General features: G+C 35.2%; 1 protein-coding gene and 2 long non-coding RNA genes across 10 annotated transcripts in view; 1 reads left to right on the forward strand and 2 right to left on the reverse strand.

Annotated features, from left to right (window-relative positions):
• Positions 1 to 17118, reverse strand: part of LOC138138811 (uncharacterized) — a 75872-nt gene that overhangs the window by 36941 nt on the left and 21813 nt on the right. The gene's annotated exons all lie outside the window — the stretch shown is intronic.
• Positions 1 to 17118, forward strand: part of LOC138138803 (NAD kinase-like) — a 48388-nt gene that overhangs the window by 18514 nt on the left and 12756 nt on the right. For 7 of the 8 annotated variants that reach the window (XM_069058892.1, XM_069058896.1, XM_069058891.1 and 4 more), the window contains exon 3: positions 9449 to 9578. In XM_069058892.1, coding sequence (XP_068914993.1) covers positions 9449 to 9578 — 130 coding nt within the window. Of the gene's footprint in view, positions 1 to 9040; positions 9356 to 9448; positions 9579 to 17118 lie in introns of those variants that run through there. The other variant, XM_069058895.1, reaches the window with a different exon arrangement.
• On the reverse strand, positions 34 to 629 carry LOC138139102 (uncharacterized). The gene is made up of 2 exons (XR_011162209.1): positions 408 to 629; positions 34 to 358 (listed from the first exon to the last, which is right to left on the reverse strand). It is a non-coding gene; the product is annotated as an uncharacterized lncRNA (long non-coding RNA).

The raw sequence follows: 17118 nt of genomic DNA on the forward strand, positions 1-17118 counted from the left end.
CAAAACGTTCCTAGAACTAGATTGTATAAAATCTTGTACCTACTTATTAAGCCTTACTTTATTCGAATCTTTCTGCAAAATATTTACACACCCATCGTCCATGACAAAAAAAAGAACAAAACTATTCAACTTCCATAATTTCATTAGAAAATTCTGAATCATCATTACCTGCATCAAATTCCGAGTCAGATTCTCCTAATGAAATTATTAAAGGAAGAACGTTTTCAAATGAAAGATTTCTCATTAATTTTGCCCAATCTTCCGAAATAAGTACAAAAGTACAAAACCCCTGTGCCATTTCAATTGGGTCGTTGTTTCTTCCTTCACTATCCGTGCTACATATTTATCTTGTACTCACCTACGATTCAATTTATACATAAAAAGAACTTGACTTCACTGTAACTTACTGAAAATATGTTCTGCAGTCTAATACAAACACCATCAATACGTTTTAATGTCGCTTAATTATGATTACGGTAAATTCGGCAACATGTTACGTTCATTTTGATAGGTCCGCATGTCAGGCACTTTAGTGACAGCAGAGATGACAGAAATCAAACATGTATCCAACGTTAAAAAATGAAATCATAGCCTCCCCTTATGCCAAAACATCGTGAATGGCATATACCAGAGCATCTAGAAGAAAATTTATTTTTTTAACGTGCGTCAAAAAAAGTGCAAGTTTTTTCATTCGTTTGCGTTCATAAAATATGATTTTTGAATCGGTCAAGAAGCGTTAAAAAAAGTGCCATAGCGGTTCATTTTTGCACGCATTTTGCGTTAAAATAAGTGCCGTAGCGTGTCATTTTTTAACGCAATTATAAAATTTTTCATTCATAATAATTAGTAGTTTTTTACGAGTTCGTATGTAAATTGGGATTTTTTTGGCATGAGTGGGCCAATTTAAAACGCGAGTAAAACGAGCGTTTTAAAGGTCCACGGGTTCACACAGGAGAGTGTCGAAAAAATTGTTATCTAAACTTTGGGCGGCAAAATTTTTTTGTATGGAACTCGTTAGTAAAGTATCTTTTTTTTACTCGGCGGATTTGCGCACTCGCTTCGCTCGAGCGGCAAATTTTCCTTCTCGTAAAAAAAGTATTACTTTACTCACTCGTTGCATAAATAACTATTGTTAGAGAGAGCATTTTTAATTGAATTAGTTGGTATTTGTAATGTCGTCATTATTCGTTTACGCTGGTGTACACATAATGTGATTAACTTTCTGTAATTTTTTTCACTCAGCAGATCAGTTGAAAATTGCATTTAAATGTCTTTACATACTACTCTAAGTGTCATTAAATTGACATCTACAAATAAATGTAATTAAAATCGTGTTATAGATGTGATAAATGGGGATTTAAGAATTGTTGCGGAACTTCTAAGTTTAGAAAATTATTCATTTTGGTACATTAGTGGTAAGTGTCTACTCTCGGAATAATTAAAAATAGATCTAGTTTACCTAACTAGGTGTCTGTCGGGTTTGATATATTATAATGGAATTGAAATCAAAGAAAACATGAAGATGTAAAACCCTAACAAAAAGTAAATCACTCGATTTTGTATTCATTTAAATCTTGGTTCAGGTAGCGGTCCTCAAACAAAACAAGATTTATATTTGGTAATTTTGTTTGTGGTCAAATAATGTCATTTTTTTAATCTTTCAAGTTCCAATGAAGTAATAAATGTGAAGATTTATTCAGTGGCAGTTAAACAATGGTGTTAAATGTGTTGCCTACGTTCATAATACATATTCATTGAAAATTATCTTTTTGTCTTTAAAATAATTTTTAGCATGTCAGTGAGTAAATAATAGTAGTTTATTTAACGAGTTCGTGTGTAAATTGTTTTTTTTTTTTTGGGCACGAGTGGGCCATTTAAAAACGTGGGTGAAACGAGCGTTTTAAAGGTCCACGAGTGCCAAAAAAGGCCCAATTTACACACGAACGAGTTGAATACAAGGTTTTTTTGTTCGACGAGCCCCATAAAGGCTTCAAATCGCTTAAAACCTTTAAAATTAGCTTGACGTTTCGTTTTGACAAGTTGTGACATTTATCAAAATTCGTTCACACAGGAGAAAATTCTCAAATTCTGACAGTGTCGAACAAAAAAGTAAATGTTTTTATTTGTTTAATAATTACTTTAAAAGAAATATTTTTTTCCTATTTTTTTAGTGTTTCATAAATTCAGTTTATTGGTTAAGTGTACTAAGAATATGTCTTCAAAATGAACCAAAATATATTGTTTGAAAAAACTTCAAGACACGATTTTGACAATTTGAAAATTCACACGAAATAAAAGCTTGAAGATGTGATTTTAATTTTTTCAAATCAAAAAACGCAAATACAGTCACCTATCGGAAATTTCCGTCAAATAATTTTTTGCAATATTTCTTTAAGTTCTATTTTTAAATTTACGCAATTATATGTAATGAAAAAACATTGCGTTCTAATTTTACCATTAACGTAACCGTCATAATTGTCCTAAACATTTAAATATGTATAGCAAAAAGAAAAACATCGCACAGTTGTAATTCTAGTTAATTGTAAGCGGTGTCTAAATAAAAATCTGAGCAAAAGCGCTTTGAAAAATTTGGCAAACGCATGTCCGGCATAATATGTTACATTTAACACAGTGACAAAGCGTTAACTTTCTGTTGTAAATTCCTTTTGTTCATCTTTATGTTAGATATCGGTTGGTGTAAATAAATATAGAGGATAAATAAAGAGGACACACAAATTGTAGGTTAAATTTGACAACAGTGACAGTAGTGACAGTTCGTAAACTACAAGTTGCGAGACAACAACAATAGAACTTGAGGCAAAGGCACTCTTGGTCAAATTTTAAAATAATGATAATATTGTTATTTGTCGGACGGTGTGACATTGTCAAATACTTAGGCCCAGTTGTTTAAAGCTTAGTTAACATCCAATGTTAAATATCCCCAATCAGATCGCTTGACATTATGTTAACTTTAACAACGAACTTGACATCGCTTTATACAGCGTGATCAACAATGACTGAGTCTGTTGGCAATGAAACAATTGAAAAATATTGGTGTTTTTCTGTTTCGTAATTGGCACTGACCGGATGTTTTAACTTGACACGACATTAAAAAAAAATGAGGTTATGTCGGGTATGTTCATGCTATTAGAAATAATGACCCTTTGTTGGTAAACGTCAAATTCGCCTGTCAACTCTGTCAAAGCTGACAACCGGAAATGCGTTTAGTCACAGTGGTACCAAAATCATTCAAATTTTCATTGTTACCAACAGATTCAGTCATTCTTGATCACGTTGTACAACCGGGCCTCCATATTTCACAGATTAAATATAATACGACACCCGACACATGTGTTAATTTGATGTATGTGGTGTAAAATGTCTCTGTCAAATCTCTCAATATAAATATTTGAGTTAAGGTGTAAAACTGAACGGGTGAATAAACTCTAAAAATAAAATTTTGTCAGAAAGGAGAGATCAGATCTTTTCGAGAAATTTTAATCACGATGTACACAAACTTCAGACGAGAGTTATTTGTTTATTTGATGAGTAAAATAGACAGAAATAAGAAGTTACTTTTGTAGCGCTTAACATAAATAGTCCAGTCTATAACACATTTTTATTATTTACGCAATTCCAACAATACTTTTCCGATTCTTCCCTCTCGTAAGAAGACCGACTGGTTTTTGTTGTTTAGAAGAATAATTAGTCACCGCTTGGTGCCGTAAATCTTGCCGTTCATCAAACTGAAAATTAGCAATCTTGTTTGGTAATTTCGCAAAAACTCGCTACCTTGTCGCAAAGTTTCAAACCGCGTTTCAAGGGCTTTCCAATTATATCCACTTTAGTCCAGTTGCGGCGCGAAGGTTCGGAAGGAATTTTTTTCAACAATCAGAAGCAGGCGAGAAAGTGCGAAGGAAAGACCAGGCGAGTCCGGTCGATTAATTTTAATAATTTTGTTAGGTGTCGTAAATGTTTATTGCTGTCGATGTAATTGGCGGCAAATGGAAAAAAATTACAAGTTGACATTAAAATATAAATTTTAATAAATAACTATTTACAAACAACACGAATGACTTCACCGTGAGAGTGTCAGGGGCGTGTTGTTAAAGAACTGTTAGTGCGATTTGAAATATTTTTGGTAAAATAAAATACTCCAAAAGTGTTAGATAAATGGTATGATATAAAAGGTGTTATCTGTGGGGGTATGTCTTTTATGGATGAATTTTATCTTATCTGAGCAGGAAGCTCCAATCGTTATTGGTATTTCCATCACAATCATATTTACTTTTTTTATTAGTTTGCATTAAGCATCTGTTTAAAACTGGAAAAAATTTCCTCCTCGACTTGTTTGAAATCTTACTCACTGCTTTCTGGCTCATTAAATTTTCATTTTCTTCTCAACATGCTCGCTTTGTTTTTTGATTTTGTTGTCTTTGTCGCACTTCGATTTTATCCTTTTTTTTCAACTGTCCGAAATGAATTTGAAAGTGTAATGTTTTGACGTAAAATTTGGCAATTAACAGTTGTCGGGTGGTCTCCGGCGTAGGAGGGGAGTGGGCAGTTCTTTATTGTATGTACTCACTTGTTGTTAACGATTCGGAGTAGTTTTAATTTCAGAAGTCAATAATCCATTGTTTTCGTGACGAGTGATTCAGCTAAAATGAAATGATCGAGAAAAGTCCGAACGTGCTGTAATTTTTTTGGGCTAATTTCTAGACGGTGACTCATTTTTGCTATCGCAGTCTGGCCGTTAAAACCACCGTGAAGCAAATATTTCCGATTACGTTTTAATTTTTCCACGTCCACTTTGTTTAACTGCATAATTGATCATTACGCGCTTGTGTTTTATGTTAAATATTTATCCGTGGAGTTTTTACACGAGAAATTTCCACGGAGTAGAAAATATTGTGATGAACTAGATGAAGTCATTAATTGATTAGCCTTATTTCCTCCAAATACATATAAAATGAAAATTGTAATACTTGACAAGAGTAAAAAAAAGTATAAAGTACCTATGTCTTGGATAACATGTTAATTCTTGTAGGTTATAACCTCTAACCTCAATTTTTGTTCAATTGTAAGCGTTGTCACATTTTAACGTTTGTTTCAAAAATGATGTTTAGAAATTTCAAAGCCAACCCTCTTTTATTAGATCTTTCGGTACTACAGTCCATTCCATTTAAGTATGCAGTGTAGAATAGCATAGGGACTATTTTTCCGTCGTTGATTGGTCAAAATGAGAGAAAAGTTTACACTAGGCAATGTTCAATTTTTGATACTACTGTCAAATTTTGAAATTTGATAGATTTTTTGGTTTATTAGTGTCAAACTTATCGAGTTTTTGTATCAAACGGATCATTAAACTACAATTTTGTTATTAGAATACCACTACCGTAAGTTCCTTTATGACTTTTTTTGTGCTAATTTTGCTTGGAATGTATGTTTTCAAATTTGCCGCGTTCGTTAGTGTGAAACGTTCTCCATTCGAAGCGACATCTACTGCATTCTTAAATGGAATGGACTGTAGTAATGTACACAGAAAGCCAAAAAAAAAGTTGAAATGTCAAATTAGGAAAAGCTACTATTGGCCAGTTAATGATTATCAAAAAAAAATCATAATCTTGTAAGTACAACGTGACATAAAAATTTTAGAAATCCAGCGAGTTATTGAGTTTACGAACTTAAGAAAAACTGTCACATCGGACATTTTTCAATCATCAAAAAATTTCTCAAGGGTATTGAATACAAAACACAAATTGGTGTAACTAATATTGAAAGCTCTTTTGACTTTTTAATGCAAACCATGATTAATCCTCCTTCTAATTTGTTGCCTTTCGTTATTCCTCTCATTTTTCACTGAAATTTGTCATATTTTGTACTTATTTTTTTTAACGCCGTAAGAATAGAACTATTTTTGATTTGTCTTGTCGAAGGAATTTTTCCTTAGTCGCGAAGGCACCATTTTGTTCCTGTGCACTAAAGAATGATGAGCGTGTCATTCAAATTATGCAGGGTCATTATAAATGATTGTCCCATGGCAGTAGGCGTTGTTGAATGTGCCGCAAGCCTCATAACATGAGTGAAACTAGTATCGCCGATAGCTGGCGATACTGGCGGTAGTGGAAAGCTGTCTATTAGTTTGTCTAACGTTGCGAGGCAGCGGAACATCCAAAATTTGTGTGAGTTTTCAACGCCAACTGCGATGGGACAATCGTTTGTAAATGACCCTGTATAACGAACGTTCAAAAAATTACGATTACAATTTGCTCTCTCTTACAAAGTGTTCCAAAATTATTGTTATCGTAGTAGGTTTTGACAATTTGAGTGTTTTGAATTTTGACTCATACTAGAAAAGTGATACCAACTATCAAGAACCGTCAAAATGATAGGTATAAGAGAGGTTATATTTATCAATCAAACAGTATTAACTAGATTAGTTTGTAATGGTTTTAAACCAATTACAACTCCTTGGAATAATAAAATGATTTTATCTAATCCCGTGGGATAAATGACACTTATCCCACTCATTTGAGTGGAATAAGGAACTTCATTACAGGACGCATTTCATTACTCCACTCAGTGGGATAAGTGAGCTTCATTACCCCACTCAGTGGGATAAGTAAGTCATTATTCCACTGAGTGGTGTAATGAAACTGGCGGAAATAAATAAGATTTACCTTTTTTTTTTTAATTCGGAGCAGTCTTAGATAAAATTTTGTACATAACACGTGGGCTAAAGCATATTACAGGAAACTCGTGTGATTACAGATGAATCTGCAATCTTCACACTCGAATCCTGTAATATTGCTTTTATCCCACTAATTGTGTAAATAACTATTACTGAGGCACCATTTCACTTTCTTGTGAATTTTTGAATTTTGACAACAGACAATGAATGACAAAAATGATATTCGACACTTGCCAGCGGCTTGGAAGTTGTGTTTGGTGTTGTATAGTCCGGGACCTTATCGTCGAAAAGTGGCAAACTATTTTTTCTGGTCCAAGCACCCTACTATACTACAATCATTTTGGAACACTTTGTACAAGTGCAGCTCATCTTTTAGTTGGTATGCTTTGACTTTTCTTTAGATACATAACCTCACTTGGATCATCATTTTGTACAGTAAATCAGTAGCGTGAAATAAAAATCATCATGTAACACCAGAAAAACTCTCATTGGTTAGTTCTAAGAAAGAATTGTTTTGTTTTGAAAAAAACTAGAAAGAATGTTAAATGACAAACAAAAGCGAGCACCAGGCCACTTGTCCACAATTTTTTTGAATGCTTTTTACAAATCATGCAATAGTTATTTATTACACGAGACAATAAAATTGTATTTTATCTTCGAGAGGGTTTTCGAGCGTCGAGACGTTAGTCACGCTGGAGAAGATAATTAAATTTTATCGTCGTGTGTATAATATTCTATTTTTTTCTATAGCATTTGTGTTTTGTTATTAATTTTTTTTAAATCATTACTAATCGTGTCAAGTTTTAAAATCTCGTTAGTATGAGCGTTGTTAGGGTAATAAAAATAAATAAATAACTTTATCTACCCTTGTTGTTGCTACTTGACCTTTTGATTTGAAGAATAGATATAAGCACACCTTCACGTCTGCTATAGAAAAAAATTATGTTTCTGAAATCACTGACATGGATGATAATTTTTACATATCCATCAACAATTTTTCTACATTTCGTTTGACAGGACAAAATACATTTTCCGCGAATCGTGCGTGTGTTGCCGCAGGGCTCAGTTCTAGCACCACTGTTTATTTTTTCATTTTTTCTAAGATGTAGCGTTCTTTCACTGCAATAATTGTATGAGTGCTATGCTATTACGTTTTAAATCTATAGTATGTATTATGTAACGGGTGACTATTAAAATTTTCACTTGGAGTTGGCTTTGAAGGAGTTTTTATTTTTTCTGTTACTTTAGACACACGCAAGAACGAACGACAAATGTCAGTCAGTACAATTGAAACATAACCAAATTAAGAGAAAAAACATTTATTAAAATGTCAAACTTGTCAGTACTAAGGTGCAACGGAAAACAAAGAATGATCCATAGCCAACCCTAAGTGAAAATTTTAATAGTCACCCGTTATTTATTGTGACGTTGTGCGACTTAATATGTAGTAGTAGAAATTTGATAGAACAATTCCAGTGCATCATGTGCAATTTCTATTAATATCTTGGTTTAACTCCAAAATAGCTTGTCACCAGTTAATCTTAGTTGATAATACGGATCAATTAAAAAATAAATCGAGTCGGCGTGTTATACCTATGGCAACCCATGCTATATCATAGGCTCCAAAGCAAACTCGATTTATTTTTTAAATGATCACTCGGTAGAGAAGTAGACAACTTGAGAGAAGGATGTAGTATATTTTATATAAATCTGTTCTTTTTATTTGAAATGAATTGTGTTCTAAATTAAATTATTTCGTGGAAAAAAACAAAAACATCACGGACACGTGATAAAGAAAAACTTCCAAAAGAGGCAATTGTTTTATTCAATAAAATTCAATCAAAATTATTAATTTTAGGCAACCCAACATACACGTTATCTGAATACACTGGAAAGCAGTTGAGCATTAACTGGTATTAAACCACTTGATGATTAATTTTCTTTGTTCAGATTTTTATCACATTATCACTTTATCTCCATTAGTGCAGATTCACTGTTGCATCACTCCACACATGTGATAACAGGACAAAAACCGTCTAACTCGTGCGAGAAAAATTTTTTTGGCTCTTTCGACCTTGACAGACGCTTTAAATCCTACAAACCAACCGTAAAATTTACTCCACACATCCACAAACATTTATGCGGACAACAAAAGGCGGAAATTGCTTTTCCAGAACGTTCGCCTTGTTGTAATTTTTGTAAAGTCATCACGGCAAACGCGCGGGCCCCCACCGAATTGCGCCCAGTCCGCCCCTCTATACGGCCGGACGACAAGGTTCGTTTCTCGGCGTCGGCGAATTTCGACCCGTCCCTGGACGATTTAATTTTTTATCGATATCGACGGAGGTCACCCGACAGGCGGCTCGTGCGTGTCGTGGTGCTAGCACATCATTCAAATAAATTTTCATTACCGCATCCTCGCCAGTCGCAGTCGCGGTGCGGTCGAATTTCGACGCGGTTTTCGAAAAAGCGCGCTCGACATGGAAGAGGCGCTGAAAAGCGCGACCTGAGACGATATTATTTTTCAACAAGCTGTATTATTCTGCTGTGATATCGCGCGAAGTGGTCGGAAATGGTGGCGAACGGTAACGTGGTGTGCGGCCCTTTTACCGACGACAACGAGATCAACAACAACAATTGCGCCGTCAAGAGGTTCCAGTACAGGTTGGTAATTTTTATCGAGACGATCGTCCGACGCGACTGACAGTCGACGGATCTATCGAACGAGTCCTTGAACGCGCTCTGTTGGTGTTTCAGGACCATCCAGGATCCGGCCAGTCAGAGGTTGACGTGGTACAAACCGCCCCTCACCGTTCTGGTCATCAAAAAAGTGAGGGATGCGTCGGTGCATCTGCCGTTCGTGCAGTTGGTCCAGTGGCTGATCGAGGTGAGGATACCTATTTGTTTGCTTGCTTGCGGTTTTGCGCTTGCTGATACGTTGACACGGTATCGTCACGTTCACCATTATCTTATTTTTTTTACGTTTGTAAACATGCATTATCTCGCGTTGTGGTTGCGATTGCGTCCGACAGTCGAAGACTAGTGGGGATGCATTCGTACCTCAGGAGTCAGGAAGCGCATTGTGAAGGACTAGTCATGTTTGGGACAGACCGTGCAAAATCCTTCGTCAGCAGCAACAAGTTTGACCAAAGTACAACGAGGATTGTATTTTTTTCTTTTACATTTTATGTTTAATTTCTGCATAATATGTATGTGTCACACTCTTTTCTCTATTTTTCTCCATTCCACAATCAATATTTTTGCTTTTTACACTGAGTAACTGGATTGCGCGACATAAACAGAGAATTAAAACACCGATAAGTAGTAATTGCTACGTTAATTACATTATTGTGTTTTAGAATCGCAACTACAGGGTTGTTATAAATATTTCTCGTGTCGTAGTTGGTTATGAAATTTGCCGCCTGCAATGCATAGCGTAACTGTACTGTATAAACGAAACGCGATCTGATTACTTGGTTGTCTAAAAACAAGGGGCTTCAAGACAGTGATTTAAAATTTTTAAAATGGCTCAAATAGTTAAAATCAAATCATCACACAACAAACTTCATCTGTTCGATTGATTAAAATTTCATTGATAAGTTATGAAAAAAATTGTTTTCAAAGAAAAAATGTTCACTTTTATAAAATATACAAATGTTTCAAAATGCAGTTTCCTCAGATTCTGGGAATCTTCCAGAGGTTTTTCCTTTATTTGCGCTGCCAGCCTGAACAAATCTGTCGATTACATCTTCAATGTGGGTCACCAAGGACGTTTCTTGGTTTAAAAAATTGGGAATTTCTGTGAAGTATTTATTATTCTTGTCGCTCAACAGTAAATCAATCCACTAATCATTGTTGAATATTCCATTTCAGTAATAAGGCATTACAATAACTGTATCCTGTTTCAGGGAATAACCCATTTTTATTGTTGCTACAGTAAAAAAGTATCAGTAAAAAAATATTTATGGACGATTATATTATAATTTGACAATTATACACAAATTTTCTTGACATAAACGTCTCTTTATTGCCCACGGACGACTTTATGCCCGTGGACCATAAAGATATGTCAAATAAAAGTCAAAAAGTGCCACTTACCTGAAACTACCTAATCCAGAATTATATACTGGGCACCCGCTTTCTCAAGCTCGTTCATCAATTCGTTAATGAATTTATAACTTAAAATTTCACCTGGCAAAATGACTACGGTTGTTTTCACTGTTCCCAAGGTTACGCGCAAAATTAAAAATTTGACAGGAGCACTACGCGATGCGAACATCCGTGATGTGGGCAGACATTTATTTATTAATTTTTGTTAAATGTTAAGGTTTTAGGCCTTAATCGTGCATAAAATAGTGTATGTATTGCGGGCGTGAACTAGCTTTTATGGCCTTAATACATAAATAACTATTATGTTCAGGTGTACGCAAAATGCTCACTAGTAACTCGAGTAACTAATATCCTGCAGGACGTAGTCTTACAAAACCTCTTTTGGGGACCTACTAACTCAGAAAATCTTAACTAACACCTTGAAAAATGATAAACAATGAAAACTACAAAGTGATACTTAGATGTGAACTGTCAACTGTCGAATTTACAAATGCAAAAGAGGCAGCAAATCTATACGTTTGAATACCGTAAATCACAGCCAACTACGATGTAATGAACTTTTATAATAATTATCTATGTAACTTCTGTTCCTACTCGTCGCTAAATTATTTTCTATTTTACAATCGGTGTTTTCACTTTTTACTCTATCAATAACTGGCTTGCGCGCCATGAACAGCCAATTAAACAATGAATTAAAACATGAAGAAATAATAATTGTACGTTATTTAAATTGTTGGGCGTAACATTTGAAAATATGTGGAAATTTGTTTTTTACGAAGTTAATGTGATCGTACAACTAAAGAGCGATCAAATTAATTTGTAATCGAGTTATCCATGAATCCGAAATCGTATGTCGTTACTTGAACTCCACGCTCCAATAAACACAGCTTGAAACACAGGTTAGATCTCGACACATATCAATCGCAAAGACATACGGATTCTAATCCATGGATCGCTCGATATAGTCTGTTCCTTGTAAAAGTGGAGTCATCATCTACTGTGAGTTGTCGATAGACCAGCGAATACCAAACATTTTTCGTTCATTGTAGTTCATCAAAAACACAAGCCTGTTGAACTATATTCTGTGGATTTTAAAAGTGGGTCAAAGTTATAAAAGTTATCAATTCTGACCGTTCTTGATAGACCAATTGCAATTTTTTATTTTATCGCTATTTTTATTCTTATTGATCTTTAAAATGGATTCGACTTAAAACATATAAATAATAATAAAATGTAAATGTAAATAAACAAAGATCTTATCAATAAAAACAATTGTTTAGTTGTCAACAAGATTCCTAAACTTCGGACCATCATCCAAACAAAATTCCCAGGAGACGGTATAAATTAACAGGAATTATTTTTACCTATTTAACATACAAAATTAAAAAATATATGTTTTTTTAAATCTTGGACGATTTCTGTGGGAATACATTTTTGTTGTTACTGCACTGTATTTGACACTAAACTTTTTTAGTGTTTAACGTTGCACACTTATTGATCGTGATAATTTATTTTATTGAAGGTCAGTGATATTAATTTAAATCATCATCTACCTTCTTGTTGACACACTTCACGTTTGTTAATTAAACAGGATTGTGGAAAAAAATTACTTTACGATACCGCTGAAGTAAGCGGAGTATTAATTTTAATTTGTAATTTAGATAAAAACTGTTCCTCTTCTTTTATTACGTTTCAACTATACCCCTTTCAGATAATTCTTACCTATTAACCTTGAACTCTGCCGTCCTTTCCTTTCACGATCAATCAATATTTTCACTTTTTTCTTTCACTATCCACATCGAGCGTCATACATAATAAATTACAAACCGATAAGGAGCAAACTATTTCAATTTTAAATATCTCGCAAAGGAATATTTATATTTTTATCGATTAAGACAATTTAAAAAAAATAACCAGTTCGTGTCCATTACTATTAATTCTTCTATTATCCAAAATCGAGAAAATACATTGTTAGGCACCTTTAATGAAAACGATAATTTTACGTACTCACAAGCGGACGAAAAGTAATTCTTTTTCGGACGCTGACTGTGGCGCCATCTGTTGGTCTGTTTAGTAAGTTAGCAATGAAACCGACACCATAAATTATGTAAATAAGTAATTGTATTGCAAATAGTAAATTTCTAGTTTTGTTGGCAAGCTGAGAACAAATATGTACCTACTATAAAAAATTGTTAATATGTATTAATAAATTTATTTAAAAGGTTATTTGTAATTTCTTCAAAAATTAAAAATTTAATGTGCACCTTTGCCAAAAAGTGTCTTGTCCTCGGCTGCGCCTCGGCCAGAAAACTCAGACTCGGACGAAAAAGATGCACTTTTTGGCCTTGATACATAAATAACTATTTTGATACTTTGTTTCTAATATACTAATGTATTGCGTGATGTTCCCAATTTCATTTTTACATGAAGCGACAATTTTGTAATATTTAAATCATAAACTAAAGTACTGAACCAGATAGAGGAGTGGGAATACAAAATTATTGGTATATCTTACGGTAGTGACTTCTGCGCGGGAAATTTTGGAAACTTCTCTTCGTTTAAGATTTTTAAAGAAATACAATTGTAGCACCCTCTGTTAATTATCAATGAGAAAACTCTTATCTGTCTCTATATCTAATCGAATAAGTTCAGACTTAACTGGTGTAAAACTGGATACAAGTTTGTATTGTATGTATTTGCAATTTATTAAGAATTTATAAAAAATAATTTTGAACATGTAGTAAAATTATTAATTAAACATTTTTGTTTTGGAAGAGTGAAACTTTGTTTTATTGCGACTCGACTTTTTAACCGAAGGTTCAATATAACAAATGACGTCAGATATTTTCTTACCATGTTATAATTAAACTGCAAAAAAACAACATAATATAATCGATTCACGATGAATCTGAATAAGGGGTGGCTGTAATTTATTTTTATCATGTTGGATAAACTGACTCAATTTTATACAGGGTGATCAAAAAAAAAATTTAAATGCTCTAGCAACTTTATTTCTTGTCCGATTTCAATAAGAGATATATCAAATGAATAGGCGTTTAAGGGACTATGAATTGCCATATAAAATTTATTTTTTAAAGAAGCAGTTTAAGTGGGGTGATATTTAACTTTCTTATTTTAAATTGTGACATAAGTTTTTCATTACTTATTTTTAAAGTCACTATTTTTCTAAACATTGCTGTATAAAAATATTATTTGTTTTTTGAAAAGTTATGAAGAAATAAAAATGTTTAATAAATAATAATTGAGACATTTTAATGAAAAAGCGAATAAAATCAAGTTGCTTTCTACAGCATTTGTTACGCAAAGAATTTGACAAGTTGTTAAAATTGTATTTCCTCGTAATCGTGAGTAAAAATGAATACCTTTGAAGAAATGACCGACATGCTACAAGCGTATTTTGAGTGTGAAAAAGGTGCACAGGCCGCTGAATTATCAAATTCTTTGTGTAACAAATGCTCTAGCTGACAGGTCTCACAAAGCAACTTGATTTTAATCGCTTTTTCATTAGAATGTCATTTTTATTTCTTATTTTTTTTTTTTCAAAAAACAAATAATATTTTTGTACAGCAATGTTTAGAAAAATAGTGACTTTAAAAATAAGTAATGAAAAACATATGTCACTATTTAAAATTAGAAAGTTAAATATCACCTCACTTAAACTGCTTCTTTAAAAAATAAATATTATATGGCAGTTCATGGTCCCTTAAACGCCTTTTCATTGCTTGTTAAAATCGGACAAGAAATAAAGTTGCTAGAGCATTTTAAAAAAAATTGGATCACCTGTATTTTTCCCTGTCAGAAATATCACATGATTGTTCCGACATTCAAATTTGAACAATGTTGCCTAATTTAATTTGATTAAAAAATTATGGATAGAAAACGGATGTATACAGTTTTCCATTAGTATTTATATTATGCATATACATATATAGCATTAATAAACCTTACACATTTGTTTTTATAAATATTCAAGTTCGAATTTCAGAGGCATTCGTACTGAAATTATGATTCAACTCGAAATACATTCAAGTTGGCAATGATGTTACCGTTTCCGTCACATAATGTGACCTTAATTGAAATCAACCTAACACGAAAGCTATCAATTTCTATTAGGGAATTTTATTTGTTCCCTTAGCTACTACCAACAATGTTACCAGAGGTCATAGCCAAGCCACCCCTTATCCACATTCATCCTGAATTGATTATAATAATATGATCGCAAAATACTCAAAATTAATTTCCCTTCGATCACATGCGACGTCTGCACCGCGCATCCAATTTATCAATATTACTTTCTTAACTGCCAGTCCCTCCAACGCGTCAGGGAGAACGTGACGTTTGCAGCGTTGCCACGGCAACGACACGTTGATCCGCCGAATCGAGCCACATTCCGATTCCACTCGTGTCTTTGTCAGTCGAGAATCGAGATCCAGCGTTGTCTCGTGGGGATGCGGAACTCCCGAAGAAGTTAAAAAAACGCTTCAAAACCTGTCAGATTTCGTGCAATCCCGGTGAACCTGCTAAAACATGAATTCCGTGCAGTACCTCATTAAAAATCGACCGTTGTCTTACGAGGCCAAAGTAGCGGCGAAGGCGCTGGGAAGACCCACACCCGATTTAGAAATCAAAAAGAGCACCAGCGGGAAAAAGCGAGTGTTTAACAGATACTTCACCAGAGAGAACAGCTACGACAAATTCTCTTGGATGTGTGGATGCGAGGAAGTGAGTAAACTGTTTTGTTTTGTCTGTCTGTTGAGCAACGACTTAAGACCAATAAGGCAGTCACCGTGGACCTCGACCGGCGTTGATAATTTGCAGCACTTGATGAAAGCGGCAACTTTTCACGAGAGAAGCACAAGTCATCTAGATCACTTGATCGATTACAGCGTGCTCGATAAGCCCGACATTCGTAAACAGTTCGACACCGCTTACGTGACAAGCACTCGAGCGCACAACGAGAAAGTGAAGAAGAACCGCCGCGCGTTACGCCGTTTGATAACGTGCATTAGATTTTCCGGCGCGTTTGAACTCGCTTTGCGTGGACACGACGAAGACGACCGAGACGTTTTCCGCGGTCTGGTCGATTTCGCCTCGGAGTTGGATTCCGTCCTGTCGGACCATCTGAACGACGCGACCGTCTTCAAAGGGACCTCGCACACGATCCAAGACGAGATTCTGGACGCCATGTTCAAAGTGTGCAGAGATGAAATCCGGGAGCAGATGAGGAAAGCGAATTTCATCGCAATCGAGGCAGACGAGACCGCAGATTCCTTCAACCAACAGCAACTCGCAGTCGTTTTTCGTTACGTCTTCCAGGGGGAAATTTTCGAGCGATTTTGGGGTTTCGTTCGTCCTGCAGGACGCGCAGCGGAAGACCGGACAAAGGCGATAATAAAAGTGCTGGAGCACCTGGACATTCCTGCGGACAAATTGATCGCCCAAAGCTACGGTGGCGCCCCACTCATGAGTGGAAAGAACGGAGTTCAGGCGATGATCAGGCAGAAGTACCCAGGTGCGTTCTACGTCAACTGCTACGCTCACAACTCCAACTTGGTACTGGAGAAGGCAGCCTCTTCCAACAAGAAATTGGAAATATTCTTCGCCGAAATTCAATCGTTTGCCTCGTTCTTTGCTCGCTCGCCGAAGAGAAACACAGTTTTGGACATAATTGTGACGGCGGCTCCGACCAGATGGGATTTCAAAACGAAAACGATCAACACTTTGTACGAGAACAAAGAATTCATCGGAGAGTGTCTGGAGAAGATTTTAGACACCGAAAGCAATTTTGAGACGATCGGTGAAGTGAACGGACTCTTGACGATTTTGCGTTCCGCCGATTTCAATTACTTTCTCGAGGTGCTCAATCACGTCATTCCACACGTCGAAGTACTTTTTAGGCAAGTAGAGTCACGCGAGGCCAACAGCTCGTACATCCAGACGTGTTTGGAAGAGTTCGAGGCTCAGATCATCGAAGTGATGGACAGAAAGATCGACTTGTTGGGCGAAGAAGCTTCCGGTGATCTTGAAGTTTCCGCGTCGAAGCGTCCTCGAGTGGATTACGCGTCTGACACCAACCGAGCCGTCCTAGAAGAATATTTTGATGTACTGCTCAATCAAATAAAAGATAGGTACGACTTTACCGGTCACTTATCTGCGGCTGCTCTGTTCTCGCCGGATTTGATCTACACGTACAAACAACGTTTCCCAGAAGACAGCTTTAGGAGTACCGTTACAACTTATCCCGTCATCAGCGATCAGGAAAAGTTGAAAACAGAGTTGACGGTCATTTACGAAAG

The sequence above is a fragment of the Tenebrio molitor genome, chromosome 9 (assembly GCF_963966145.1).
Source record: "Tenebrio molitor chromosome 9, icTenMoli1.1, whole genome shotgun sequence".
Lineage (NCBI taxonomy): Eukaryota > Metazoa > Arthropoda > Insecta > Coleoptera > Tenebrionidae > Tenebrio > Tenebrio molitor.